This window comes from Hydra vulgaris, chromosome 13 (genome assembly GCF_038396675.1).
Source record: "Hydra vulgaris chromosome 13, alternate assembly HydraT2T_AEP".
NCBI lineage: Eukaryota > Metazoa > Cnidaria > Hydrozoa > Anthoathecata > Hydridae > Hydra > Hydra vulgaris.
Window position 1 is genome coordinate 58,686,796 of NC_088932.1, and position 27,134 is coordinate 58,713,929.

The window sequence follows — 27,134 nt, forward strand, 5'->3', positions numbered from 1 at the left end:
ATAAACTTTAAATAAAATTTGTAAATCAAAGTTAGGCTTGACAAATAAAAATTTGTTGTTATACTTAACGATTTATACTTCTGTTATACTTATTCTAAACAGAGTTATACTTAATGATGTAAAATTGTCACCAGAGTTATACTCAACGAAGATAAAAATATCTTAATATGTTGGGTTTGCTACCAGAAAACAATGTTAGGTTTTAAAATGGCAGGCGATGTTAGCAAGCTTTCGTTATTATTGATTTTTTTCTCTCAATTTTGTTGGTACATGGATTTCATATAAAACTATCTTTAGCTACTGTTCGAAGACATTGTAAGAACGCCAGATAAAGAATTTGACGAAAATATTGCATCTTCATTGCATGATTCATCAGATTAGTTTTGTGTACAGAACTATTACAAAATAAATTTTTTAAATTTAATGAAAAGTTGTTTTACGTATTTATTTTTCTGTGAATAAAATTATAAATAAAAGCGAAAAGTATGATGTTTTTCCATTTAAGTTTTTTAACAGCTATTCCTGTACAAATAAGTATACATACAGTATGATACTTATTTGTATAGGTATATATATGCAGAGGCGTAGAAAGGAATTTTTAGTGTTCGAGATAGGTAACTTCCAGACATAAGTATAAACATATAAATGTTTGGAGCAAACTCCAAACATTTATACGTTAATACTTATGTCAAATAATGAGGGTTTGCAAAAAATGGCAATGATTGGAGGCTGGGAACAAAAAAGCCCAAAAATTTTCGCCCCCCTGCCCCAAACATGAGAGCAACAAGTTGATGAAGTATTTTTTGTACTATTCTTAACTAGACTTATATTCATCGCTAATTTTAGATTTTATTTTAAAATATTTTAGCGTTCAAAAATTATGACCATATAAAGTTTAAACCCCCCTAATAGATAAAATCTCGAACACCAAAAAATTCTTTCTACGCCTCTGTATATATGTATAATTATTTGTATATTCTATTCAAAACAAATCTACTGACTTGTTTAAATATGATATTTAAACAAGTCAGAAGATTTGTTTATCTTTATGTTATAACTTTCCTGTAGAAAAATAATGCGAATTTCGTTCTTATTTAGTGCGGTTTTATTCGGATAAACATTAAAGCCTCATATGGAACGCACCAACGCAATCCCATAAAGGAGAGTGATAAATATTTGGCTAACATATGCTTACCACACGTGGGTCACATTAAACTTTCAAGCAAAAATGAAGTGTGGCTTTCTTTCTTATTTAGTGTGTTTTTAGTGGGATAAACATTATAGCCACATATGGCACGCACCAAAGCCATCCCATAAAGGAGAGTGGTAAATATATAGTTAACATGCAATTGCCATATATGACCCACATGAAAATTTCTTGTCGGGATCTCTTTAACATTGATACCAAGAAAATTAATGAAAAAATAAATAAAAAAAAACTAATAATTTATATAATAGAAAACAATATATTAACAACTCAACACAATGGGTTTGTACAAAAAAAGGTGCCAAACAAACTTATAGAAAATTTTGATATTACTACAACTGAAATTTAATATGGTTATCCAACTAATATATTGTTCCTAGATTTTGCAAAGGCATTTGATAAGATGCCCCACCATCAACTTATATATATAAGACTTCAGACTTTCGAACAAAAGCACTGTTTTAAATCGGATTAAGACTTTTTTTAAAAAACAGAAAGCAAAGAGTGATAATGAGTTAAGTTATATCAGATTGTCGCGAGATTTGTTGTTGTGTACCATAGAGTTTGAAATCAGGTCCCTTTTTCTTTCTGTCACATGACAATGATCTTTCTGAATGTATCTGTTTAGCTGAAAACTATATGCAGATGATACTAAAGTCAAATCTGTTATAAAAGACGATAACTATGTAATTAACATGCAAAATGACATTGATTTGTTAACTGAATGGTCAAATCTATGATTAATGGAATTTGACATACGTAAATGCAGTGTTATGCACATCGAAAATAAATATCAACTACAACTATGCAATCAAACAAAACAATCAAAGTTTTTTTCCAAAAACAACAACAAAAGAACTAGACTTGGTGTAATAGTTTCATCCAATATGAAATGAAATCATTAGGTTCAAGTAGCTACATCTAAAGCACAAAGAACCTTTCATTGGTTCAAACACAGCACGGTCTAGTGGCACGGTCTAGTATCGCATGAGGTGGTAGGGTAATAATATGAATGTTATTACTTTTAGCTAATTCTTGGGCAACATATGAAAGATGACTTTCATAGCTGTCTAATATTAATATCACAGGGTAGTTTTTAGTTGGCCAATCATATTTTATAAAATGGCGTATAACTTGAAGAAAACTGTTACTGGTCATCCAACCAGAAAGACGGGCAAGTCCAAGAGAGCCTTCTGGTGATCCATTTAACATGAAGTTTTTAAACTGCTTTCTTGGAAAAATAAAAACAGGTGGTAAAGTGTTGCCGGTGGCTGAAACAATGCAGCACATTGTCACAAGCTCACCACGTTCTCCGGAGGTAACTTGACCTATTTGCTTACTTCCGCGAGGAGCAATTACTTTAGGAACTTTTTGCACAATCGTCACACCAGTTTCATCAATATTGAAGATCTGCTCGCCGCTGATATTTAGTTTTTTGAAAGATTCTTCCAACAAAGTGAAAAATGTGTTGACATTGAATTTGTTGAACGCTGTAGCCCGTGGCAGTGATGTGGCTTCTGGCTGTCTGAGTGAAAGTTCTGGATGGCGTATCATAAATCCAAAAAGCCACTCTCTTCCGGCCATTGAATTGGTAATCTATGATGCAGGGCATTTTATGTTATTCACTGTAGCCATTTTAAGGGCAAGAGCACGAACATTTTTTGTTGTTAGGCCATAAAACATATTTGAGCACCTAGCCAGGTATGTTGCTAAACAATTTTCTTGCTCTGCAGTAAATATCAGGCTGTGCTGATAGTTAGGACGCAGGCTAGTTTGTTTACTTTTTGCCTTTTTAATGTTGTTAATCAGTGTTGATCGGGCAACGTTAAATTCTTTTGCCGCTTGTCGAACTGTCATGCCCTTCTCAACAGCAGACACAGCATCTATCATAACTGACTCTGGCACTTTACCTTTGTCAGTTTTCTTTATGTAAACTTGAGGCATTTTTACCTAGAAAAAAAAAAAAAAAAATTTGTCATTAACTATGTTTTGACTTTTAAAAATCTAGATTAGATCCAGAGCTAGATCTAATTAAAATAGAACCAGCATTAATAATTAACAGATTTATTACAGTAAAGATAAGACATACATCTATATAGATTCAAAATTCTAATTATAAGCATATCATTCCTATAAAAATCTACTGCCAATCATGAATCAAATGAATGGGGAGAAACGGACCTCTTGTGGACCATTCCTCCCCACTGGTACCTGAATTGGTTAAAACACTATAAAATTTTTGTTTATTAAATTTGTAAAGGCGAAAGTTATAAATTATTATAAAGAAATGTTGGTTTCACAGTAATACAAACTTACCTTGAACTCTGATGTAGATCCAATGAAATATAGACGTGCATATTGGTTAAGAAAATACTTGTTTTGTGACTGAAAAATTTCCGTATGCAAATAAAAAACGTGCATAAGAATTACGGAAAAGGAAATGGTTTTTTAAAAACATCTCATGTTACTAAAGTTTTTTTATTGTGGTCCAAAACAATATGGTTCACTAGTTTTTAAAAAAGCAGGGGGTGTCCATTTTTCCCCACTCTCCCCTATTCCGATTTCGGGAACTCTTCCCAACAAATGCTGTTGTTTAATTTACCCATCATCTTGTTCCATCATCTAAAACTCAATTTTGTGTGACTCGTCTCTCACCAAAGTTTTATTTTTTTTAACTTGAGCTGCTCTTTTATGTTCAAGAAATGCTTTTGTTTAACAAGATTTTTTCACAAATGATATTGCTTAGACTTGCTTACTCTCGTTACTCTATTATTAAGGACTCCTTAAGAAATGTTAAAATTGTGTCTAAAAATAATTATCTTAACATGCTGTTTTGTAAAAATAATTATTTTAACATGTTGTTTTGTAAAAATAATGATAATTTAGGAATGATTGTAGGCATTTGTTTGAGACATTTTGTTATTAAATTATTTAAGTTTTTTTTGCCAAAACGTGCATGAAGTAGATTAGCTACAAATAACATTTTCACAGAGTTCTATTAACAAATTTTTCTACTAATACATAATAGCTAAATACAAAATAAAACTTTAGTTAATTACATGAATCAGTGAGGAGAGAAAAAAATGTATCATTGTGAGAAAAATATATAATGGTGAGAAATAAAATAATAATCAAAAGTAGTAAATATATATATGTATATAATTTTTTAAATAAATATGTATATAATTATGTAATAAATAAATAAATATGTAATAAATATGTATATAATTTTTATTTGATTTCATAACTGAAGTAACAAAACACACCTGTTATTTCTTTAATGTTTTCTTTAAACAATTTCTTTAATTTTAAACTCATATTTTCTTGATTTGACTTGTTGAACTTAATTTAAGATGGTGAAAGAATCAGAGTTGGTTGAGTCTTAACACTTTAAAGATACCAAGAGATGTTTGTAGGTAATGAAGACATTATCAGGGTTTAAAAGTTCAGAAACTCTTGTTTCACATACACTAAAATGTATGCATGAAAAAGTTCTTTAAAAACATTAAATAAAAGTATTATTGTGACTCAAGTAAAAATATTAAACATTTTACGCTAGAAAAATATGTGTAATTTAATAAAAACTATAATAGACTTTAAATAGTTATTCACGAAGCTTTTATATTCTAACCCATATAATATAGGAGTTTTTTTGATATAGAACTTTTAAAACGTAACAAAATAATATTTTTATTTTATATACTTAAAATTTTTAATTTTTTAGTAAAAAAGAGAAAACATTTTATGAATTATAATTTTAACATAAAAAGGTGGGTTAGAGATGATTATTAATATCATTAAAAGATGTTTTTATAAATACATTTTACAATCAAAACCATCTCATAACAAATAACCATAGTCTGGACCAGCGTAATTTGCTTTGTAAAGACGGTTTGTGTAGAAGAAAATACAATTCTATTAAGTTGGATGAAGAAAAGTTTTGTCTATTGACCAAATTGATATGTTAAAATCTGAAGTAAAAAAAATATATGAGCCAACAGGTAGTAGCTCTAAGTTTAAACTAAAATGTGATAAATTTTAATCATTTTAATATATTATATAAAAATGATTACAACATAACAGTATTTACTTGTTAGAGTAAAATACCATAAATTTTCTTATTTTTTATAATTATTGACTGCAGGGGCGGATTAGGCTTTTGAAAAGGCCCGGGAAATGCTATCATGAAAAAGGCCCACCAAGTGACCTTTTTTTTTAAATCGTATTCGCTTGTAACCCCTCACTTTTAAATACTTTTGTAACACTATTGAACAATAAGGACTTGTATACACTTGTTTAAAACCAATAAAGATGTCATTTAAGTACATGTGTTATATTTGTATTATAAATTCATATTTACATCACAAAAACTAAAAATCATAAAAACAGTAACTTTTTTAATTCACCACTCGATTTAGCAAGTTCATCAATAATTTCATCGTTGGTTATGTTACTCAATATGTCCTTTTCAATGCACATCATCAACAGTGAGTCCAAGTGATCTTCTGTCAACTGACTTCGCAATCTTGTTTTGACACATTTCAACTTGCTGAAACTCCTCTCACAAGCCACTTGGGTAATTGAAATTGTGAGCATGAATTTGTAAGCCCTGTGCAGCATGCAGTAGCTCTTGCCGTAAAGATTATATTTTCGAAGCACATGGTAGCAACAGTAAATGCACGAGCGAAACTTCTTTAGAGGGCCGCATTTATGGTTGGTGGCGTAATCTTCATTTTCAACCTCATCCTCATCAATCGTGATTCGATCAGAACAATCGTAACTCTCTTCCAATGTTTTTTTTAAAACTGGCCACTTTTTTGCAAAGTCCAACAGCTCAAGCAACAGCTGCGCTTCTTCGCCTAAAATATAAAAAGATAAAGATAATCTTATAAATATTCAAAATAAAGAACAAAAGAGATAACCTTATCTAATGCTAATTAAAAATTTAATGAAGTTTACCAATTTGGAAACAAAAATACTTAAGCAATTACTAATAAAATTTAACAAGAAACCAATCAGTTATATTTATAAGTAAATTTACACACCTGTTGCCGAAATATGACATGAGATTTTCTGAAGGGCTTTTTTTGGAATATTACATTCCAATAACTCAGAAAATCCGTTAGGGTCAAAACAACTCATATCAGAGTACAGTTCACCGTGTGATGCAAACCGAGCCGACAGACTTCTTAACACTGTGTCTAGAATACCATTGTGGACCTCTACTTCAAACTTTTTTAAAGGATCTGTAAGTGGATCATCATTTGCTAATTCTCCTGCCATTACTTTTCTTATTCTTTTGGGTACAATTGGCAAATCTGTCTGTATAACATAATCACATTCTTTCTCGTCAAGAATGGTTGCGGACACATTAATGAAATGGTCTGCAGCCACCTTAACTTGATCAAAATTGCGTGATTGAGTCTGAATTTCTGAAATAGTTACTTTAACCATCTCAAACGCCTTTATAAAATTCAATCCAGACGTCTGTAGGTATTTGGACAGTGGTGTGGTTGACTCAATTATTCTTAGATATACAAATCCCGTCAGTACAGTCTTACACTTCAATAAGGACGTTAATAGACACTGCGCATCATAGCGTGCTTCAACACTTAATTTAGTGGAAGAGACTGCTATTTCCAGTACTTGAACAACGTCTGTGTATAATGCTCCTTCACCGTCGCGAAACGTACCAAAAAACTTTTGAAGGGCATTGTGTTTGGACCCCCATCTAGTCGCACCGATAACACTTAGTCGTTTGTGAATGTTTTGGCCATTTTTTTCTTTCATGTGATCAGTCCAAAGGTCCATTCTCAAGTAGGACTCACGAAAAAACATAGCAGCCTTTTGAAGTATACCAAAAAGTGTCATTAAAGCTTCATTACTGCTGGTGGCGTCACATACGACCAGATTTAAAACATGTGCATAACACCATGTGTGAATGTGTCCCGGAGACGCTTTTTCTAAGAATGTAGTAAATCCATTGTATGCCCCGGCCATATTAGACGCGCCATCAGTACTATCTGACACACGTTTAGTAATATCAATGCCATTTTGTTCCAAAACATTTGACATCAATTTGCACAGATCACTGCCTTTTCCAGAATGTGAATCGACAACACCAATAAGTCGCTCCTCAACTTTGTCGGTAACGTATCGCAGGACTATCGCACATTTATCCGCTTGTGTTACATCTTGAGTTGTGTCAAGTTGCACTGAGAATATTCCCGCTTGTTGTACTTCTTCAGCAATGGCACTTTTCATTAATTTAGCGATTCCTAATATAATTTGGTTTACAGTGGATTTGGAAATGAAAGTATTTCTGTTAGCTCTATTCCACTTATCCTGTTTATCATTCAGCATGCCTTTGTCGATAATTTCCTTCAAATGCGCTTTTAGAATTTCATCGTACTTCGCAACAAGAATCACGATTTCAAGAAAAGTTCCATGATCCACTCTGTCGTTAGCCAAAACATTGACGACTTCGCAATCAGCCTTACCTCGATATGGCATACCACGTTTACCAATCACTTTGACAATTGACACTACTCTGTCCACGATCAATCTACGATGTAAAACTTGCTGTTTTCGTAGACTATATTGCTGACCTTGTACAATATCTCGAATGGTTCGATTAGCAGAGAAATGTAGATAAGCCTCGACACATTCTTGGTGTCTCTTTGACGATTCGTGTTCCACAATACGTTGATGAATATGAGTCCAACTGTTAAAACCTGTTACAAACGAACTTGGTTTCTGCTTCTCATTTCCATGTGCCAAACAAACACTGCAAAACAGGCACTCTTCTTCTTCTGAAAATGAAAGAAACATACGCTGCATACCATCTTCAGGACGATAATAAACCATTTTTGAATTAAAGTGACGTGTTTCAGGCTGATGTGGGTGATATTTATAGAAAATTGTCAGTTCATTCAGGTGAGGCTTATTAAACCAATCATTCACTCGGGTAGTAGTTTTTTCGTTATCACCAGTAGGTTCAACCATGCTTGAAGAAGCTGTGATGTTTAGAATGAGGATTGGTTGGGTCATTTCATTAGTGTCAGTATGAACGCCATCTTCATCATCAAGGTTTGTTTGGGTCTCTTTAGCAACGTGAGATTGAACCTCATCAACAGGCTCAGCATCAGCATGGTGTTGCGGGGTATTTGAATTCAGTTTAGAAAACATGGATAGTAGATTTTTAGTTGTTTTAGCATCTTCTCGCAGAAGCTGAATGTTTTTCTCACGTAACTTTTCATGTCCACTTTTTCGCTTAGACATCACACCTGTAAAAAAATAAAAAAATAAACATTTGTATTAGCCTTTTAACTACTATGATAGTTTTTATTGATTATTTTTAAATAAGTGTTATGAATGGAAGACCTGCGACTGTATTGTTATTTGTGTGAAGTTTGTTAATCTGATTATTTTTAAAGAATATAACTTAAAATTTTAGAATATACTAATTTTAATATTTTTTAAAATAAACCTACATTTTATTAAACCTACATTATTATTACCTACATTATTATTAAACCTACATATTTATTAAAATAAACCTACATCTTCATTAATAATAAATCATTTATATTTATTTTTATAAACTGTGTAGGGATTTCTTGTTAATATTATACATACTATATAAAATATAAATAGATTACTTTTAATTTTTAAATAGTAAAATACCATATTAATAAAAAACCAATATTTATATAAATACCTAATTACTTTTTTTGTTAGATATTTTATATTATATTTATAATATTGTTTTGATTTAAAAAATGTTTATTGAAATAATAAATTATAAAAGAAGCGTTACATTAAATTAAAAATTCTATATAAGATATGTATAATAAATTATTTAACGCGTTTTTATTTAACTCGTTTTATTTAAACAATAATCAATAGTGAAAACAAAGTTGAATAAAGCAAAATCTGAAGAAAATTTCAACTCACAATTTTTTATTACTATTCTAGAAATTTATTAAAAAAATTAAAGAAAATACGTTTTAAAATATTATAAAATTTTAAAATGTTGTATTGCTGACGGCCCACCGGGAAATGTCCCGGTGTCCCGGTGGCCTAATCCGCCCCTGATTGACTGTATCATTTACTAGGGATTGGTATGATAGTTTCAAGTATTAGCAAGAAATTAGTTTGTTTTTGATTAGTAGTAGTCATGGGAGTAAGGTTATGAAACAGTTGTATCTGCATGATCTTATTCTTTGGTGACCAGGAAAAATTAAATCCATATTGACTATCAGAGTATAAATTGTTGGACTTAACCTGAGATATTATAAATTTTATAATTTAGATCTTTAAGACATTTAATTTGCTAACAATAGAACATTCAAAACTTATTAATAAAACAATGTCATGTGACATCTTAACTACATTTAGCAATTTTAAACTTAAATTAATTTAAACATTATAAAAGCATTTTCATATAAAACTTTTTATAGAAATGGATACCGAAGTTATAGAAATTCTTGTGAACAAAGTGTCTTCTGAATGGCAAAGATTTGCTTTTAACTGGTTTCCTAATATTGAGTTAGCAATTCCTATTATCGAACATATAAATGCTGATCAATTTACTCCAGAAAAGGAACCAAGAATGAGAAGTTTATTAAAAAAGCTTTATGAACATTATCCTTATGATTATAAATCAAAGATTATGTGTTCACTGAAAAGTTTGAACAGAAATGATGTTCTAAAAGATATAGCAAACTTAGGTATGTTTATTTTTGTCAGTTGTTGATTTTTTCAGTTCTTGTTTTTAACTTAGGGCTACAAACTGAAATGAATTAGTATATATATATATATATATATATATATACTAATTATATATATATATATATATATATATATATATATATATATATATATATATATATATATATATATACATATATATATATATATATATATATATATATATATATATATATATACATATATATATATATATATCCTTCATCAAAATGACTTGACGTGGTGATTGCAGTTGGGATATATACAGACACTGCCTACACTTATGTTATATTAAAGTTAAAAAAAAAAAAACTTTCGTATTAATATTAGTAAGCAACTAATAAGTAAAGAATTAGATTTAAAAAAGTTATGTATATTTTACATTTAAAAGTATAAATGTCACTTTTATTTCTGTAAATCGTTAAAAAACATTGCAAAAGTAGTATTTAATTAAATACCTTTTTAACAGTTTTAAATGTTTTTAAACTGTTTTTTGGATATTTTAAAGCTATTATAAGACAATTTATATTAAAAGTACTTTATAAAATAAAATTTACCACTTCCTTAAAAAGATAAATCAGATAAGAAATTATTTTCATATTTTAAATATAAAACCAGATTTGTGTTATTAATGTTTCACAACTTTAACATATACTCCAAATTCTATTAAAAATATTTAAATAAAAAATTTAAAATTGACGCATCTTACTTCATTATAAAAAATCGCAGATTTATTCAAAGTGCTCTTAACTATATTATTTCCAAAAAAAATTTAAGTTAAATTCAAAAATAAGCAATCAACAAGCTAACTGACAAAAATTATAAAACAATATCTCAGCAAACAAAACAAAGATGATAAATTAGTCTGCTTAAAATACCAAAGTCAAACATCTGCATGTTGGTTAGGGTGTGTCATTTAAAAAAAAAAAAATTTAGATTCATAAAAGTTATAATTAAAAAGTATTAGGATTTTACTTAAAAATAAAGAAAATAACATAAAGTTTTTAGTATTTTATCGCTAGCTACATTTTTTCAAGTTTTAGTTTTACTATTGATGACTAATATAGAAATTACTAAATGCGCACCCATAAAGAAATGGTTGGCAGTTTTATTGTGTAAATTTACTGAGAAACAAAATAATTTCCTTCATGTTTGGTTAATTTCTAACTATTTTATTTTTATTTTGTGTGAAAATTGATAATTTGCCGAATAGATTGCAAAAAGATGATAATAGAGATGCTTTTGAAAATAATGAAATTGCAGAAATATTTAAAGAATTCTTCATAAATATAGGGAAAAAACTAGCCAGCAAAATTCCTAAAATATCTTGGAAAAATCAGATTCCTTCATGGATGAATCAGAGCTTTCCATTTATGAACTTCGGCTAGCGATGAGAATGCTGAAAACAAATAAGAGTGCAGGACAGGATAAAATTAACCCTGATATTGTAAAAGCAGTCTCAGATGTTATAGAGAGACTTCTTTTTAAAATTTTTAGTTTTTCTCTAAAAGACGGCATTTTTCCTGACCAGTTAAAATTAGCAAAAATAATTCCATTATACAAAGGCAGTGGTGACACGATAAAATCTAACTATAGACCAAAATCCATACTTTCCTGTTTTTCTAAAATACTAGAGCATATTATTCACAATTATTTTTAACAAAATAATATTTTTTATCATTTGTACAATTATCTTTAACAAAATAACATTCTTTATCATAAACAGTTTGGTTTTCTCAAAAACCAATCCACAGAACATGCAATAATTGATCTTGCAAACCAAATTTTGAATGCCTTGAAATCAATAGTTACATATTCGGAATTTTTCTCGATACTGTCAATCACAAGATTCTTATCTATAAACTGCGTAATTATGGAGTAGTTCACTCTAACTTGAAGTGGCTGTAATATTATTTAGAAAATCGTAAACAAGGAGTACCATTTGATTTAACATACGCACAATTTGAATCAATAGGTTGCGGCGTACCACAAGGATCAATACTTGGGCCTTTGTTGTTTTTTTAATTTATATAAACTATATTTATTTGTCCTCAAAAGTACTTAATTATATTATTTTTGTTGATGACACTAATGCTTTTTTTTCAGATTCAAATTTAAATAATACTTTTCGTTATGTTTATACGAATTTAATATAACTTAAGGTTATATTAAATCCGTATAAACATAATGACACTTAAATTGGAAAAGCCAAATAAAGTTACAAGAGAATAAAGTTTCAAAGACTTTGGGGATTATGTACAAGAAAAAACATCTTTTGAACAAAATATGTTTAAAAAGTTTATACTATTCATTTATGCGTAGTCATATTAACTATTGTAATATTGCATGGGCAAACAATCATTCATCTTTCCACAAAAATATTTGTACAAAACAAAAGCAAGCAAATTAATTAGTTTTGGGCGCAGATAGGTACGAAAGTGCTGAGCCGTTACTCAGGGGCGGATGCAGGTTTTTAAGGGTGGCTAAAGCAAGGGTGGATTCGGATCATGAAGTAAAGGTGGAAGGGGGGCCATTTTTTCAATTCGGTTGATCCGACCAATTGATTTACTGGTTTAATGATTTTTTAAGCAGACAGGCGCAAAACAAACATCCTCCCAAATTTACCTACATTTTTAAACAATGTACTCAATGTCTCAAAAAAAAAAAAAAAAAAGAAAAACATCTAAGGAGGATGGAGGAGGCAATCACTCCAATAGCCTTCCCCTCATGTATCCCTTTAAACCTTCCTGGATTTAAAGGGATTTTCTTTCTATTGCAGCGAGAAGCTCTTAGTTTTATTTTAAAACTTTTTTGTCAAAAAGTTTCTTATTCAAAGAGTATCGAGCTTTTATAAAGTTTTTTTTTCTACCAATTTAGTATGACATATTACAATAATAAATATATAAACCAACAAATAATTGTTTCGCTCAATATCAGGGCTCATCAGCATTTCTAGGAATATATTTTATTCCGGACATGGACGATCGGAAAATGAAAAATTAAGAACAGAAAAGAGAAAGATGTAAATTCAAACAGATTTCTATACATAGTTAAATAAAAGGTAATACATATTTTTATATTACAAGATTTTTAATCAAATGAAAAGAAAGGTAATAGTTTTTGAAAACAATTACAGTAAAAAACTGGCAGAAAAACCTAAGAAAATTATTGGTTTGATTGAGAGAAAATGTATTTAAAATAATTTTTATTTTTTTTATTTTATCGCTAAATTAGAAAATAATAGAAATAAATTCTCAATGTCAGAAAGAGAAGGTCAGTGTTTGCCTGAACTATGACCATAATCATATTGCTAATCATAAACAAAAGTGAATGGTTACTTTTTGAAATCAAGTCGTCAATTTTTTATAGAAAATCTGATAATAACATTATCAATACAAGGAACAATTTCTTGATGAATATACATTAATGCCAAACTGTTAATTCGAACTTCTGACATTGTTGTTCTTGAATAATCTTTTAACAGACGCATAACAGAAAAACTCCTCTCACATTAAGTATCCTTAACCTATTTTAATATTTTCAAACCAAAGAAATGATATTGATTTAAGAGTTAAGGACATATTGTCAGGAAAAGCCCTAGAGAAACTTTCCCAATATTTTTCCCAAAGAACTAGTTCTCCATTCATGACACTGATATTAAGAGAAACCATTTTTATAAAAATCACAGAACATTTTAAACTGACTCCTTAATGCAATTGCGTTTTGGGTCTTTTAAGAAAAGAAATCATAATAAATGAAATGATTGCTTACCCTTTATATGCAGCCATAGATTCTGGTTTAAATCTTTTAGATACAAATGTAAATACATGATCTATAAGAAGGATAGTAACAGCTCTTTTGAAGTATTGTGAAACAAACTCTGATGGAACCTTAGAACAACTTTTTTAAATAAAACAGGTTACTGGTTTCAAAACCAAAATGGCAGCTGAACTTGAAAGCAAACATATGGTTCGTAGCAGCTATTTTAAAAATTATATATAATTTCTTAAAAATAAATGTATATATTTATTTTTAAGAGCTGTAATAAGGTACAAACACTTTTGATGTCTAAGACATCAATAGTTTTTGATTGCAGTATACGAGTAACACGTAAAGTAAAATCAAAGAAACGTGATGTCACAACTAAAGTAAAGATTAATTGAAAAGTGCTAATGAAATTTTAAAAAGTAGAGGATTTATTATGTGCGCCTTTTTTAACAGAACTCTCAGGGAAAGCATATTACATAAAGCATGGGAAATAATACATAAAGCATGGGAAAACGATAAATAATGTTCAAGAAAAGTGTTTAAACTATCTATACGCTCAATCCACCTAGTTCTACAAACATCCTTTAATTTTTAATTTTGCGCTTGAGGTTCAAGCTCTAAAATACAAGCCTATAAAAACTTTGTCTGCTTTCTGAATAATTAAAAAAATAAGAAAGTTCACAAACTTTATCAAAAACCTCTGAGATTAATTGGACATTACACGATTCACAAACAAATAAGTTCAGTTGATGGCTATGACAATGTGTATACAGAGCCTTTAATTTTATATCGTGAACTTGAGCAGAAAAACCATTTATATACCCAGAGACAGACCTGGCTTTATCATATCCTTAACCCCTACATTTTTTTTATCTGCATATAAGTTGCTTACACAATTAACACAGATTAACTTATTGTATTAAAATATAATAAGATAATTATTTTTAAAGAAAAAGTAAAGTGACTTACCTCAGAGCAATGGAATGCTTTTTGTTAGTTAAGTAAGACGGGATACAAACTTCTGCACATATATTTTTCCATATTGAAAATAATATATGTGCAGAAGTTTGTATCCTCAGAGCAATGGAATGCTTTTTGTTAGTTAAGTAAGACGGGATACAAACTTCTTACTTAAAAACAATAATATTGTGCCATCAACAAAACGACTTAAAGGATCTTCATTAGTAACCATTTTGTTATTGTTATTAATAAATTTATCCAATAAAGTTTCATAAAACACATTTACAAAATCCTAAAACAAGATCGTCGGTTTTAGAGCATCTTTTTAGAACATCTTCTATTAAGTTATAGGCCATGCTTAGAAATTAAAATTCGAAATCACGATTTAAAGGAAATACTTTGTTGATAGAAGTACATAGTTGGAAAAAAATGAAATATTTCTTGATGTCATGACCCAGAAAAATCTTTTTGGGGTATGATTGTACTATTATTGGTGGTTATTGGAATATAAGTCTAGTTACAACGTCTGTGGAAGAAAATCCATTTTCAAATGTGCATAAAATCGCATTGAAAAAACTGCAATATATTCAACTGCAGAGCAATAAAACTTAATTTTTTATAACTGATACTTTCATCCACTTCATAAATTTTGACAGTTTGTGTTAATTAAAATGTCTTAGAAAGAAAATAAATAAAAAATTACAGCTTTTTTTAATTTAAAAAAGAATATACGAGTTATTTGTACCAAAAAAATTTTGAGACTTATATTCCAATAATCATATAATGGTTATACGAGTTATTTGTACCAAAAAAATGCAACAAATTCTGAAGCAACCAATTGACTTTAATGATTCAAAAGTCCCAACTGGAATTTGTGAGCGTTGCCGCTCCAACCTTAGGAGGCTTGAGGAGGGGAAGCTTCAAACCCAAATACAGCTGTTTGACTTCTCTAATATCAAAGTCCGTCCGGTTACAAGAAATTCAGTTTGTGATTGTTTGATTTGCTTAGTCGGTAAAGCAAAGCACAATTCTCCACATCTAGTCTTGGCAACCCAGAAACTTAAAGCAAACCAGAACTCAGTTGAAAAACGATGTTCTCAATGCTTTTCAATAGTTGGCAAGGGTGTTCCACCCAGTTGCTAAAAGTCCACTTTGAGAAAGAATTTAGCAGAAGTTGTGTCAAAAGACTCAGTTGCAGCTAAAAAAGTTGAAGCATCAGTCATTGCCAAAAAGAAAGCTTCAGCCCATGGAACTGTTTGTCTTAGTAGACCAGAGAGAATAGGAGGCCACTTTATTCCAGTTCTTCCAGGTAACATTGAATTAGATATTTAAAGTTTTAGCTTCATATTTTAAATCTATGTAATGCATAATAATGTAAAATCTTCCTTAATTATTTCAAAGATTCATCTTCAAGAGTAAGTAGACTCTTCAATAAAGAACCAGAACTAACAGTAAAAGATCTTGTTTATGTGCAACACAACACAGGGCTGTCCAATTCTGGTGTGAAAAAGCTGGTGTCAAAACTAAATCAAGTTGCTTCAAATCGGATTGTAGAAAAGAACTTCCTCTCCAAGTTTGACCAGTTAAGCAAAAAACTTGAAAGTCATTTTATCAAAACTTGGATCAAAGTTTCAACTGACAAAGGCACAAATCAGGTGGATAAACTTGTTATTCACTACAAAGACTCGAAAGCTCTTTGTCAGCAAGTTCTTGAAACTAAAAACCTCTCTGATGACTGCATTATAAAGCTGGGTGTGGATGGTGGTGGTAGTTTTTTAAATGTAAGCTTTGGATTTAGGGAAAAAGTTTCAGTTTTACAATTTTTGCTATCAAAACGACCTCTCACCAATTCTCTGGCCAAAGATTATGGTGTTAAGCCTCGGTTACTGATTGCCATTTCTGAAGATCTCCAGGAAAACTATAGCAATCTCAAGCAAGTTTTTGATCTGCGGAACATTGAAAAACTTCTTTTTATTTTGTCCTGTGATATGAAGCTGACAAATATCATTTGTGGCCTACAAGCACATTCTAATGCACACCCACGCTCTTGGTGTGACATTTCATCAAAAGATCTTACTAAGTGTGGATCTCTAAGAACTTTTAAATTAATCAGAAGAGATTATCAGGCATTCTATGCGGCTGGTGCTAGCATCAAGAAAGCAAGTTTATTCAGAAACTCTGTTCATGAACCCATCATTAATGCCTCAAATAAATCTTTTGTTGTTGATGATCTTCCATTCATGGTGCTTCATCTGTTGCTTGGGTCGTAAATCATCTTCTACAGTCTCTCTCAAATTTCAACAGCAGCCATTTTGTGGTGGACAACTGGCTGGAAATGAGTACAGGAAGCTTTTGAAGAATGTGGATGTTTCGGAGAGATTGGCTCAGCAGCACTCCTTCTTTCCAGCTGTTCCCTTTATTGACACACTAAGAAAATTTAATGGTGTTCTCCATGCTTGTTTTGGCAATCCTCTTGATTACAGCTATGCTAAAAAAATTAAGTAGTTCAGAGTCTCCTATTTACAACTTCAGGACACCATCATCACTCCCAAGGTTCATGCTGTCATTTACCATGTTCCATAATTCATCCAACGCCACAATAGCTCTTTGGAAATTTATTCAGAGCAAGCAACTGAAGAAATCCATCATCTTTTCAGTAACAATTGGCAAAGGTACAAGAGACCAAACAACCACCCAGAATATGAAGACAGGCTGCAAAGATACATTGCAGACTTCAACAGCAAAAAAATTTATTAGGAATATTACAAATCAGTTTAGACGTTTTTCTCAAGAAATAACAATTAGAATTGAAACTTTACTTTGAACGAATTGAAGAAAATTGTTATTTACCAGTGAATTTACTGCATAAATCTTTTTGGGATAAATAAAAATTCTTAAAACCGACTTTGTAAGTTGCTTATCAACTATGTATTAAATGGGATTTTATGCTAAATTTAAAAAATAGATTTTCTTCCACGGACGGTGTAACCAGATTTTGGGACTAGTAACCACTAATGATAGAACAATCATACCCAAAAAGATTTTTCTGGGTCATGAAATCAAGCAATATTTCATTTTTTTTAAAATAGTGAGTATTTTTGCAACCAATCAAAAAAGATTTTAAAAATAGTTTTACTTTTAAACGAATCAGATTACTACTTTTAATAGCATAAACCAATTGCCTTATCCAATTTTCTCAGATCCTACAAGGTATAATTTACATTAAAAAATTTTATAAAACAATTCTCTCATATCCTGCAAATTATAGTTTACATCAGCAATTTTATAAAACAATTATTGCAACCTCTGCAAAGCATAGTTTTCACTGTGAACTTTTTCCTAATTGTAATTTCAAAATATAACAAAATATAACAAAAATATAAAGATCGGCAAAGAGATTTACGTGGGTGTTAGACGTCATAATACCAATATTTATATTTATTTTTTTTACCCCGTCAGTACTTGATGGGGCTTAAATCCGCCTCTGGTTACTCAAGGAAAAAAATGCTCTAAATGTATATGACCTGATTATTTAGCATAACTTGTTATTTATGTTTAAACTTGAAAATGAAATAATTCCAAAATATTTTTATGAAAATTTTTCTCTTATTAATCATAAATATGGAACAAGACACTCAATAAGTAATTACTACATTCCACTAACATCACTATAAAAATCTGACTTCTCAATTACATGTACAAAAACCAGGTTCCACGCTTGTGGAGCTTGGTTTTTGACAAAAATATAAAAAAAAATAAAATCTATGGATATATTTAAAAGAACTATAAAAAAATACTAAATTTTAACAAAACATATACTCTTTCATTTATTTGAAAAATTTTATTTTATAATATATCTGTCTTGTTGTTTTTGTCTGTCTATTTTAATTTTGTATTAAAAATATAAGTAGATGAATTTCAGTCTTGAAAATGTTTTGAATCTTCTTGCATTTTAAATCTCTTTTAAATATTTAAATACATATAAATATATATTACGTATTGTATTGAGTATGCGGTTGTACCCTAATAGGGGATACCCTATTAGGGTACAACCATAGGGCTGTTAATAAAAATTTTAATAGCAGTAGATTTAAGATTGCACATTAAAACTGGTTCTGCAACATTATTGCTAAAATCAGGTGTTCTTTGATGCCTATGACTATAATCAATAATATTAGTTTGCTTGCATTCATTTCAACAGAGTCTAAGAATAATCTCTGCAGCTTGAGCTATTTCTTCTTTTTTCTTGCTACATATCATTGTTTGCAAAATAGCTTCTGAATGCGTGTACCAAGCAGATCTTTTCACAATACCATTGAATTACAATTCGAAGAACTTGAACTTATTTCTTCTGGCTTTTAAAAAGTTTCAAGTGGTATTAGGCATGTCTTGAACCCTCAACCCAACATTATTTGACTTTTATGTTGAACAGTTTGGAATATAAACACCTATTATAAACTCAGCAATGCATGTAATATTTTTCAGGTTGACAACAGATAGCACACGCAGAGAAACCCATATTTTGTCAAATCTTAGGACTGTTGTAAACCATCTGCTATGGCAAATAGGTCCTATTTCTAGCATTATTAACTGCTCAGGTATATTAACAGACTTTATTGTGTTGATTATTTAGTAAGTATAACTTTGACCACTACTCAAACTTTTGATAACTTCTTGGATAAGAACAAGTTACGGAGGTCCAATATCAATCTTTTTAAAACAAGGATTGATTTCAAGATTTGTAGTTGTGTGGAACAATTTTCCAAAACACTTATTTCGACATTTGTTTAGCAATTCAAATTTATAATTAAGTGCCGAAACCCTAACACATTGGTTTAAAGATCACAAAACATTCCACAATAATCTCCTTCTCAATTTTCTTTCTAACAACTGCATCGCACCTCTCTCATATCCAGCATTTACATTTGTGCTGTTCCTCCAATAGGTTTTAATTGCATTCCTAAATTTCTTTGCATCAACCAGTTAACCAGGTGGTCTGCAATTATCTCAGCATTATTTCTCTGATCACTCTTATCTGAAACAAAGTGAAATAGATATCTACCACCTAGTTTAGTAACTACAGAAAAATGTTCTTTCTCAATAAAACAAGGAAAATATCTATCTTTAAGTTTTGTTAATACCTTTGTATTATCTTTCCTGCCATAAAAAAAAAATACAGGAAACCTCATTTTTCTCAAGATCTTTATCAAACTTATTATTTAATTCCAATGCTAATTTTACTTGTTTCCTTTTACCTTTTTTTTTTACCTTCAATAATTAGCAATGTTTTATTCTTTGCTATAAATCTAGCATCAATTAGAACTGCTGTTGCAATTTCCACTGTTTCCATTAACCTTGTGTCATTCTTATACTAGCAAATGCAACGTTTATTATGTCCATCCTATTTTAAACTTTTACAACATTCTTTGAAGGTTCTGGATCTCTAGAAAAATCTGGTTCTGATTGCTCTTCATCTGTTTTTTCAATCTAAAATTTAATGCAATATTTCATCTTATTGATATATTATCACTGCTCATAATTATTAAGTAAATGTAGTTTTTATAAAAAATAGTATTTTCTTTAAGTATACATTTACATTAATAACTTCATATTTAAAAAAGACATTCTATAAGTAATTGTTTAATATGTACTAAGAGATTATAATCTTGCTAAATTTTATATTGATCTCCTCTTCGTTTACTTTACGTTTCTTTGCTCTCTCTCTTTGCAACGATGCATCTCTTTTCTTTTTATAACTTATGCTCTTTTTGTTGACTCTTATATGTTAACACAACCAATATGGAAATGTAACAACCAATATTTGAAACTACCAATTTTATCTCTCTGTGATAAAACTGAGTTCTAATACAAGAATTTTTTTTCTCGCACACATGCATTTAACAAATGCACTTGCCTTTTAAAGCCATGGTTACAACCATGACTGAAAAAAAGCGTGGGTCAAAACATTATTTTACAATTTTTTTTTTATTTTTTATTTTACATTATTTTTTTTCTTCATACAATACATATAAAAAAAAAATTCAAATGAGTATATCAATCAAAATAAAAACTAAAAAAATGAGGAGACGCATTTTTTTGTTTTTATTAATATTTTTCTTTTTTGTTGAATAAAGTGAATTCCATTGGAGGAAATCAATTTTTTTGTTGAATAAAGTGAATTCCATTGGAAGAAATCAAATTTTTTGTTGAATAAAGTGAATTCCATTAGAAGAAATCAAATTTTTTGTTGAATAAAGTGAATTCCATTGGAAGAAATCAAATTTTTTGTTGAATAAAGTGAATTCCATTAGAAGAAATCAAATTTTTTGTTGAATAAAGTGAATTCCATTGGAAGAAATCAAATTTTTTGTTGAATAAAGTGAATTCCATTGGAAGAAATCAAATTTTTTGTTGAATAAAGTGAATTCCATTGGAAGAAATCAAATTTTTTGTTGAATAAAGTGAATTCCATTGGAAGAAATCAAATTTTTTGTTGAATAAAGTGAATTCCATTGGAAGAAATCAAATTTTTTGTTGAATAAAGTGAATTCCATTGGAAGAAATCAAATTTTTTGTTGAATAAAGTGAATTCCATTGGAAGAAATCAAATTTTTTGTTGAATAAAGTGAATTCCATTGGAAGAAATCAAATTTTTTGTTGAATAAAGTGAATTCCATTGGAAGAAATCAAATTTTTTGTTGAATAAAGTGAATTCCATTGGAAGAAATCAAATTTTTTGTTGAATAAAGTGAATTCCATTGGAAGAAATCAAATTTTTTGTTGAATAAAGTGAATTCCATTGGAAGAAATCAAATTTTTTGTTGAATAAAGTGAATTCCATTGGAAGAAATCAAATTTTTTGTTGAATAAAGTGAATTCCATTGGAAGAAATCAAATTTTTTGTTGAATAAAGTGAATTCCATTGGAAGAAATCAAATTTTTTGTTGAATAAAGTGAATTCCATTGGAAGAAATCAAATTTTTTGTTGAATAAAGTGAATTCCATTGGAAGAAATCAAATTTTTTGTTGAATAAAGTGAATTCCATAGGAAGAAATCAAATTTTTTGTTGAATAAAGTGAATTCCATTGGAAGAAATCAAATTTTTTGTTGAATAAAGTGAATTCCATAGGAAGAAATCAAATTTTTTGTTGAATAAAGTGAATTCCATTGGAAGAAATCAAATTTTTTGTTGAATAAAGTGAATTCCATTGGAAGAAATCAAATTTTTTGTTGAATAAAGTGAATTCCATTAGAAGAAATCAAATTTTTTGTTGAATAAAGTGAATTCCATTGGAAGAAATCAAATTTTTTGTTGAATAAAGTGAATTCCATAGGAAGAAATCAAATTTTTTGTTGAATAAAGTGAATTCCATTGGAAGAAATCAAATTTTTTGTTGAATAAAGTGAATTCCATTGGAAGAAATCAAATTTTTTGTTGAATAAAGTGAATTCCATTGGAAGAAATCAAATTTTTTGTTGAATAAAGTGAATTCCATAGGAAGAAATCAAATTTTTTGTTGAATAAAGTGAATTCCATTGGAAGAAATCAAATTTTTTGTTGAATAAAGTGAATTCCATTGGAAGAAATCAAATTTTTTGTTGAATAAAGTGAATTCCATAGGAAGAAATCAAATTTTTTGTTGAATAAAGTGAATTCCATTGGAAGAAATCAAATTTTTTGTTGAATAAAGTGAATTCCATTGGAAGAAATCAAATTTTTTGTTGAATAAAGTGAATTCCATTGGAAGAAATCAAATTTTTTGTTGAATAAAGTGAATTCCATTAGAAGAAATCAAATTTTTTGTTGAATAAAGTGAATTCCATTGGAAGAAATCAAATTTTTTGTTGAATAAAGTGAATTCCATTGGAAGAAATCAAATTTTTTGTTGAATAAAGTGAATTCCATTGGAAGAAATCAAATTTTTTGTTGAATAAAGTGAATTCCATTGGAAGAAATCAAATTTTTTGTTGAATAAAGTGAATTCCATTGGAAGAAATCAAATTTTTTGTTGAATAAAGTGAATTCCATTAGAAGAAATCAAATTTTTTGTTGAATAAAGTGAATTCCATTGGAAGAAATCAAATTTTTTGTTGAATAAAGTGAATTCCATTGGAAGAAATCAAATTTTTTGTTGAATAAAGTGAATTCCATTGGAAGAAATCAAATTTTTTGTTGAATAAAGTGAATTCCATTGGAAGAAATCAAATTTTTTGTTGAATAAAGTGAATTCCATTAGAAGAAATCAAATTTTTTGTTGAATAAAGTGAATTCCATTGGAAGAAATCAAATTTTTTGTTGAATAAAGTGAATTCCATTGGAAGAATTCAAATTTTTTTTTTAATTTGAGAGATAAAGGAGATCATTAGATCTTGTCGCAGAGAACCGCAAAAAATTTTAAGAAATAACAAAGTATCTTGAAAATAATAAAATCAGAAAAATACATTTTTATAAAAGCATAACATAAGAATTTGATTAATTGTTATGTTATATAATATATGCCTTTAGAATTTATTTGAAAAAAAAAGTGATGAAAATATGCCTTTGGCAGAAAAATTTTTTTTTAGATTTTTTTTCAATAAAGTGTATTTCCATTATAAGAAACCAAAGTTTTTATTTTGAAATTTGAAGGATAAAATAACAACGAGTTTGTCAATTTTTGAAATGAACTTCAGCTTTGTTAGTTTTTTAATATTTCCAAGACTAATTTTAACTTAAGAATTAAGTATGTACTTGATAAATAATAAATTGGCATAACAGAGGGTAAATGGAAAAAACGTTTTGCTAATCATAAGTAATCTTTCAAAAAGAAAGTATTCAAAAGACACCATGCTGTCAAAATATATATGATAATTATAAGGTAAAACTATTGATGACTTGATACAGAATTTTTTTTTTTTTTTTGCTATTCACCTCCTCAAGGCCAAGAAGGCCACTATAGATGAGGAGGCAACTTAATAGTGGTTATAACCCTCTCTTAACTCTATAACTCCGAAACACGAACCTCGACGAACAATGCCGCTGCGCGGAGAAACAAGTCGAGCGCGGTACTACCAGTGACGTGGTGGGGATCGAACTCGGAACCTCTCGCTTATGAAGTGAGCGCTTTACCACTATACCACTACCGCATTGGTCCATCCTTTAAACAGCGCCTGCATATAACAATATTTCCAAAAAATGCATACTATGCCTACAAGAAAAATTTGAAATAATTACTCATGCAAACCAAGAATGTTTATTAAACAAAAAATCTGAATTAATATCTAAATGTAGGCACAAAAACAAGTTTCTCCTAAAAAACTTTAAAAATAAATGAGCTCAAATAATAGTTACATTAAATCCCTCTTTTGAAAAACATTTTTTTAAAAAAGCTTAAGTAACCATTTCTAAAGAATTCTTTTTATAATAGTGTCAACAATTCCACAAATGTGTGAAAACTTACAGTTAAGACATTTGCGATTTCCTGTAATTTAATTTTTGATATAAATTGAAGTTTTATTAAATTGATTATTCATTTCTGATCAGTCTTTAATGATGAAACATAGTGTTGAATAAAAAAAAAATTTGTTAAGTAATTTTCTACTAATTTATATATATATATATATATATATATATATATATATATATATATATATATATATATATATATATATATATTATATAACTCTAGCGATTTCTCCTACAACTCTACAGATAAAAAATGTAAGATTCACAATCGAAGGTAGAAAAAGAAAACCTTTAATTTTATAATCGACATTTATTTCAACGTTTTAAAATGTAATTGTAATAAATAAGCAGGCAAGTGATTTATATAATAAACTGATAACATTTCTTTAGTTACTGATAAATAAATTATATAAAACTATTATATAAATATAAATTTATATTGAGTATAAATTGATATATATTGTTTACAACTTTATGTATGTATATATATATATATATATATATATATATATATATATATATATATATATATATATATATATATACTAATAATTTTAAATGTATCCTTTAAAATAGAGCGAAACTTTTTTCATTTCAGACTCATCAGAAACCTTATATCCAGTGGTATGACTACTAAATCCAAGCAACCCATCCCCCTCTTTCAAAAGGACCCCAAAATTCTTAAAAAATTTTTTAATAGATAATACAAATTTAAAAAAAACTCCTTGCATTTGTGGGCCCATAAATTTGCAAATGAGAACCCTAGGCACAGCTCTGCTTATATATAAATGTATATATGTATATATATGTGTATATATATACACACACAGGGCGTAAATCAGAAACAAATTTGATACAGCGTTTTGACGAAATTGGATCTCAAAATAAAAATAATTCTAAATGAACCCACTCCCTTCTCCCCCACCCTCTCCCTGCCCCGCCGAGATTAAAATGTGTTTTTGGGGTCTTTTTATTTGCCATCCTTTTCTACTAAAAAGCTGCAAATTCCTCAAACATAACCTATTTGTCACAGGGTTCGTCTGCTTTTTAAAACCTTTTTAACTAAACCAATTTTTATTTGTAATTTCAAAACAATTATCACCTTCATTAACTGAAACAAAACATTTAAAACCTTGAAAATTCAAATTGTAAACAGTGTCTTAATGCAATGGTTACTAATCCATCAAAATGAGGAATACTAAACTTCTGTTTATCTCCTTGTACGTGTTTTTTTTTTTTTTTAAACATCTTTGCTTCCAACAAGGCTGCAAGCAACCACTAATTAAAGTTGGAAGTTACTGGAAGAGAAAAGATGAAGATTGTAGAGCAAGATAACGATTGATGGACGACTTAAAGGATTTCAAATTATATGAATTAGGAAAGCAAGATGAAGGAAGCAAATTCCAAAGAGCTGATGTTCGAGGAAAAAAACTAGACGAATAAGAGTTTTTGGAGCACTTAGGAACATTCACAGAAAAAGGATGAGACTTAATTGAATGACGAGTAACGCGAGAATGAATTTTAGTAGATGGCACAAAAAACGCGAACTCTTTAGAGCAGTGCCCATTATAGTATTTGTAGAAAATAGAAAGAGAAACAACATTACGACGATGTGATAATGGTTGGAGGTTGGCTGCAAGAGCTGGTTCAACTATGTTTACAATGCGTTTTTGCACCTTGTCTAAAAGAGAAAGAGCATCATTAGAAGATCCGCCCCAGATATGGCAATAACAATTGGCTGAAAAAAATTGAGTTTTATCTGAATTGAAGTTCACCAGCCTCTGTGAGCCCCATGCTGTAGCAGAAGTGAGATCCTTTTCAAGCTTAAATGCCCCCTCCAAGCAATCAGAGAGTGTTGGCTTCTTATCACGACAAGAATATATGGTAATATCATCAGCAAACAATGTCACCTTAGATTTGAGATTATCTCGAAGATCGTTAATGTAAATTAAAAAGAGTATAGGGCCAAGAATAGATAACGTTCCTTGAGGAACGTTATACTACGATTGGAAAGGAAAGATTCAATTATGGAAATGATTACTACGATTGGAAAGGAAAGATTCAATAATAAAGATGTTGCCAGATACACGGTAAGAAGAGAGCTTATTGAGAAGACTAGCATGCCAAACTTAATCAAAAGCTTTTGAAATGTCAAGAGCGATGGCCTTAACCTCTCCACCTATATCTAATCACAATAAAACCTATTTATTATTACTGTTAGCGAACCAGCTGTAGAACGAGACGATCGAAATCCATATTGATGATCAGAAAGTAAGTTATGAGAATCAAGATAAGAGCTTAAGTGTTTGTTAATTAAAAATTCAAAATCCTTGCTTATGATAGGAAGAAGACTAATGGGACAATAGTTAGGCAAATCAGATTTCTCCCCAGAATTTTCGAAAATAGGGATTGAAAATGCCGCTTTCCAGCAGGTTGGAAAACAAGACTCTGATAAGCGCTTGTTGAATAGTTTTGAAAGTATAGACGACAGCTCCGGAGAACACTTCTGCAAGACAATAACAGATATGTTTTCCGGGCCACAAGCTGTAGAAGAGTCTAAGCAGGAAATCACTTTAGATACAGAAGCTGGAGTGATGCAAATGTCAAGCAATGGATCAACCTGTTTGACAGCTATATCAGGTAGAGTGCAACTAGTGGAATATAGCGATGATATTGATGAAAAGTTTTTTAGCAAACAATTCGGCTTTGTCTTTAGGTGAGGTGACAAAGTCTGCACCTTACTAGAGAGGTGGAATTACAGATTTGCCCTTATTATTGATACTATTAAAGACTCTCCAGATGTCACGAGTGCCTAACTTTTGTGATGAAATACGAGATTTCATGACCTGAGAATAGCAGGCTTTAGCGTAAGACAAAACCTTTTTACAATGGTTTTTATTACTAATAAACAGACGTCTGTTTTCTGGAGAATTGTTTTGCTAATAGATAGCAATTGCAGCAGCACAATTTGAGAAAAACCATGGAGGAGAGTGAGGCTTGAC

At 29.5% G+C, this 27,134-nt stretch overlaps 2 protein-coding genes across 7 annotated transcripts in view; one reads left to right on the plus strand and one right to left on the minus strand.

The window, feature by feature from the left end:
* Window positions 1-27,134, plus strand: part of LOC101237122 (zinc finger BED domain-containing protein 4-like) — a 73,583-nt gene that overhangs the window by 11,759 nt on the left and 34,690 nt on the right. For all 6 annotated transcript variants that reach the window (XR_010642881.1, XM_065815043.1, XM_065815045.1 and 3 more), the window contains exon 2: window positions 9,670-9,939. Coding sequence is in view for 5 of the 6 variants with exons in the window: in XM_065815043.1 (XP_065671115.1) it covers window positions 9,672-9,939 (268 nt within the window). In the remaining variant the exon portion in view is untranslated. The remainder of the gene's footprint in view (window positions 1-9,669; window positions 9,940-27,134) is intronic.
* LOC136090056 (uncharacterized) lies at window positions 2,156-2,791 on the minus strand. The gene has a single exon (XM_065816164.1). It carries the CDS (start codon window positions 2,789-2,791, stop codon window positions 2,156-2,158), a length of 636 nt encoding a protein of 211 aa, XP_065672236.1.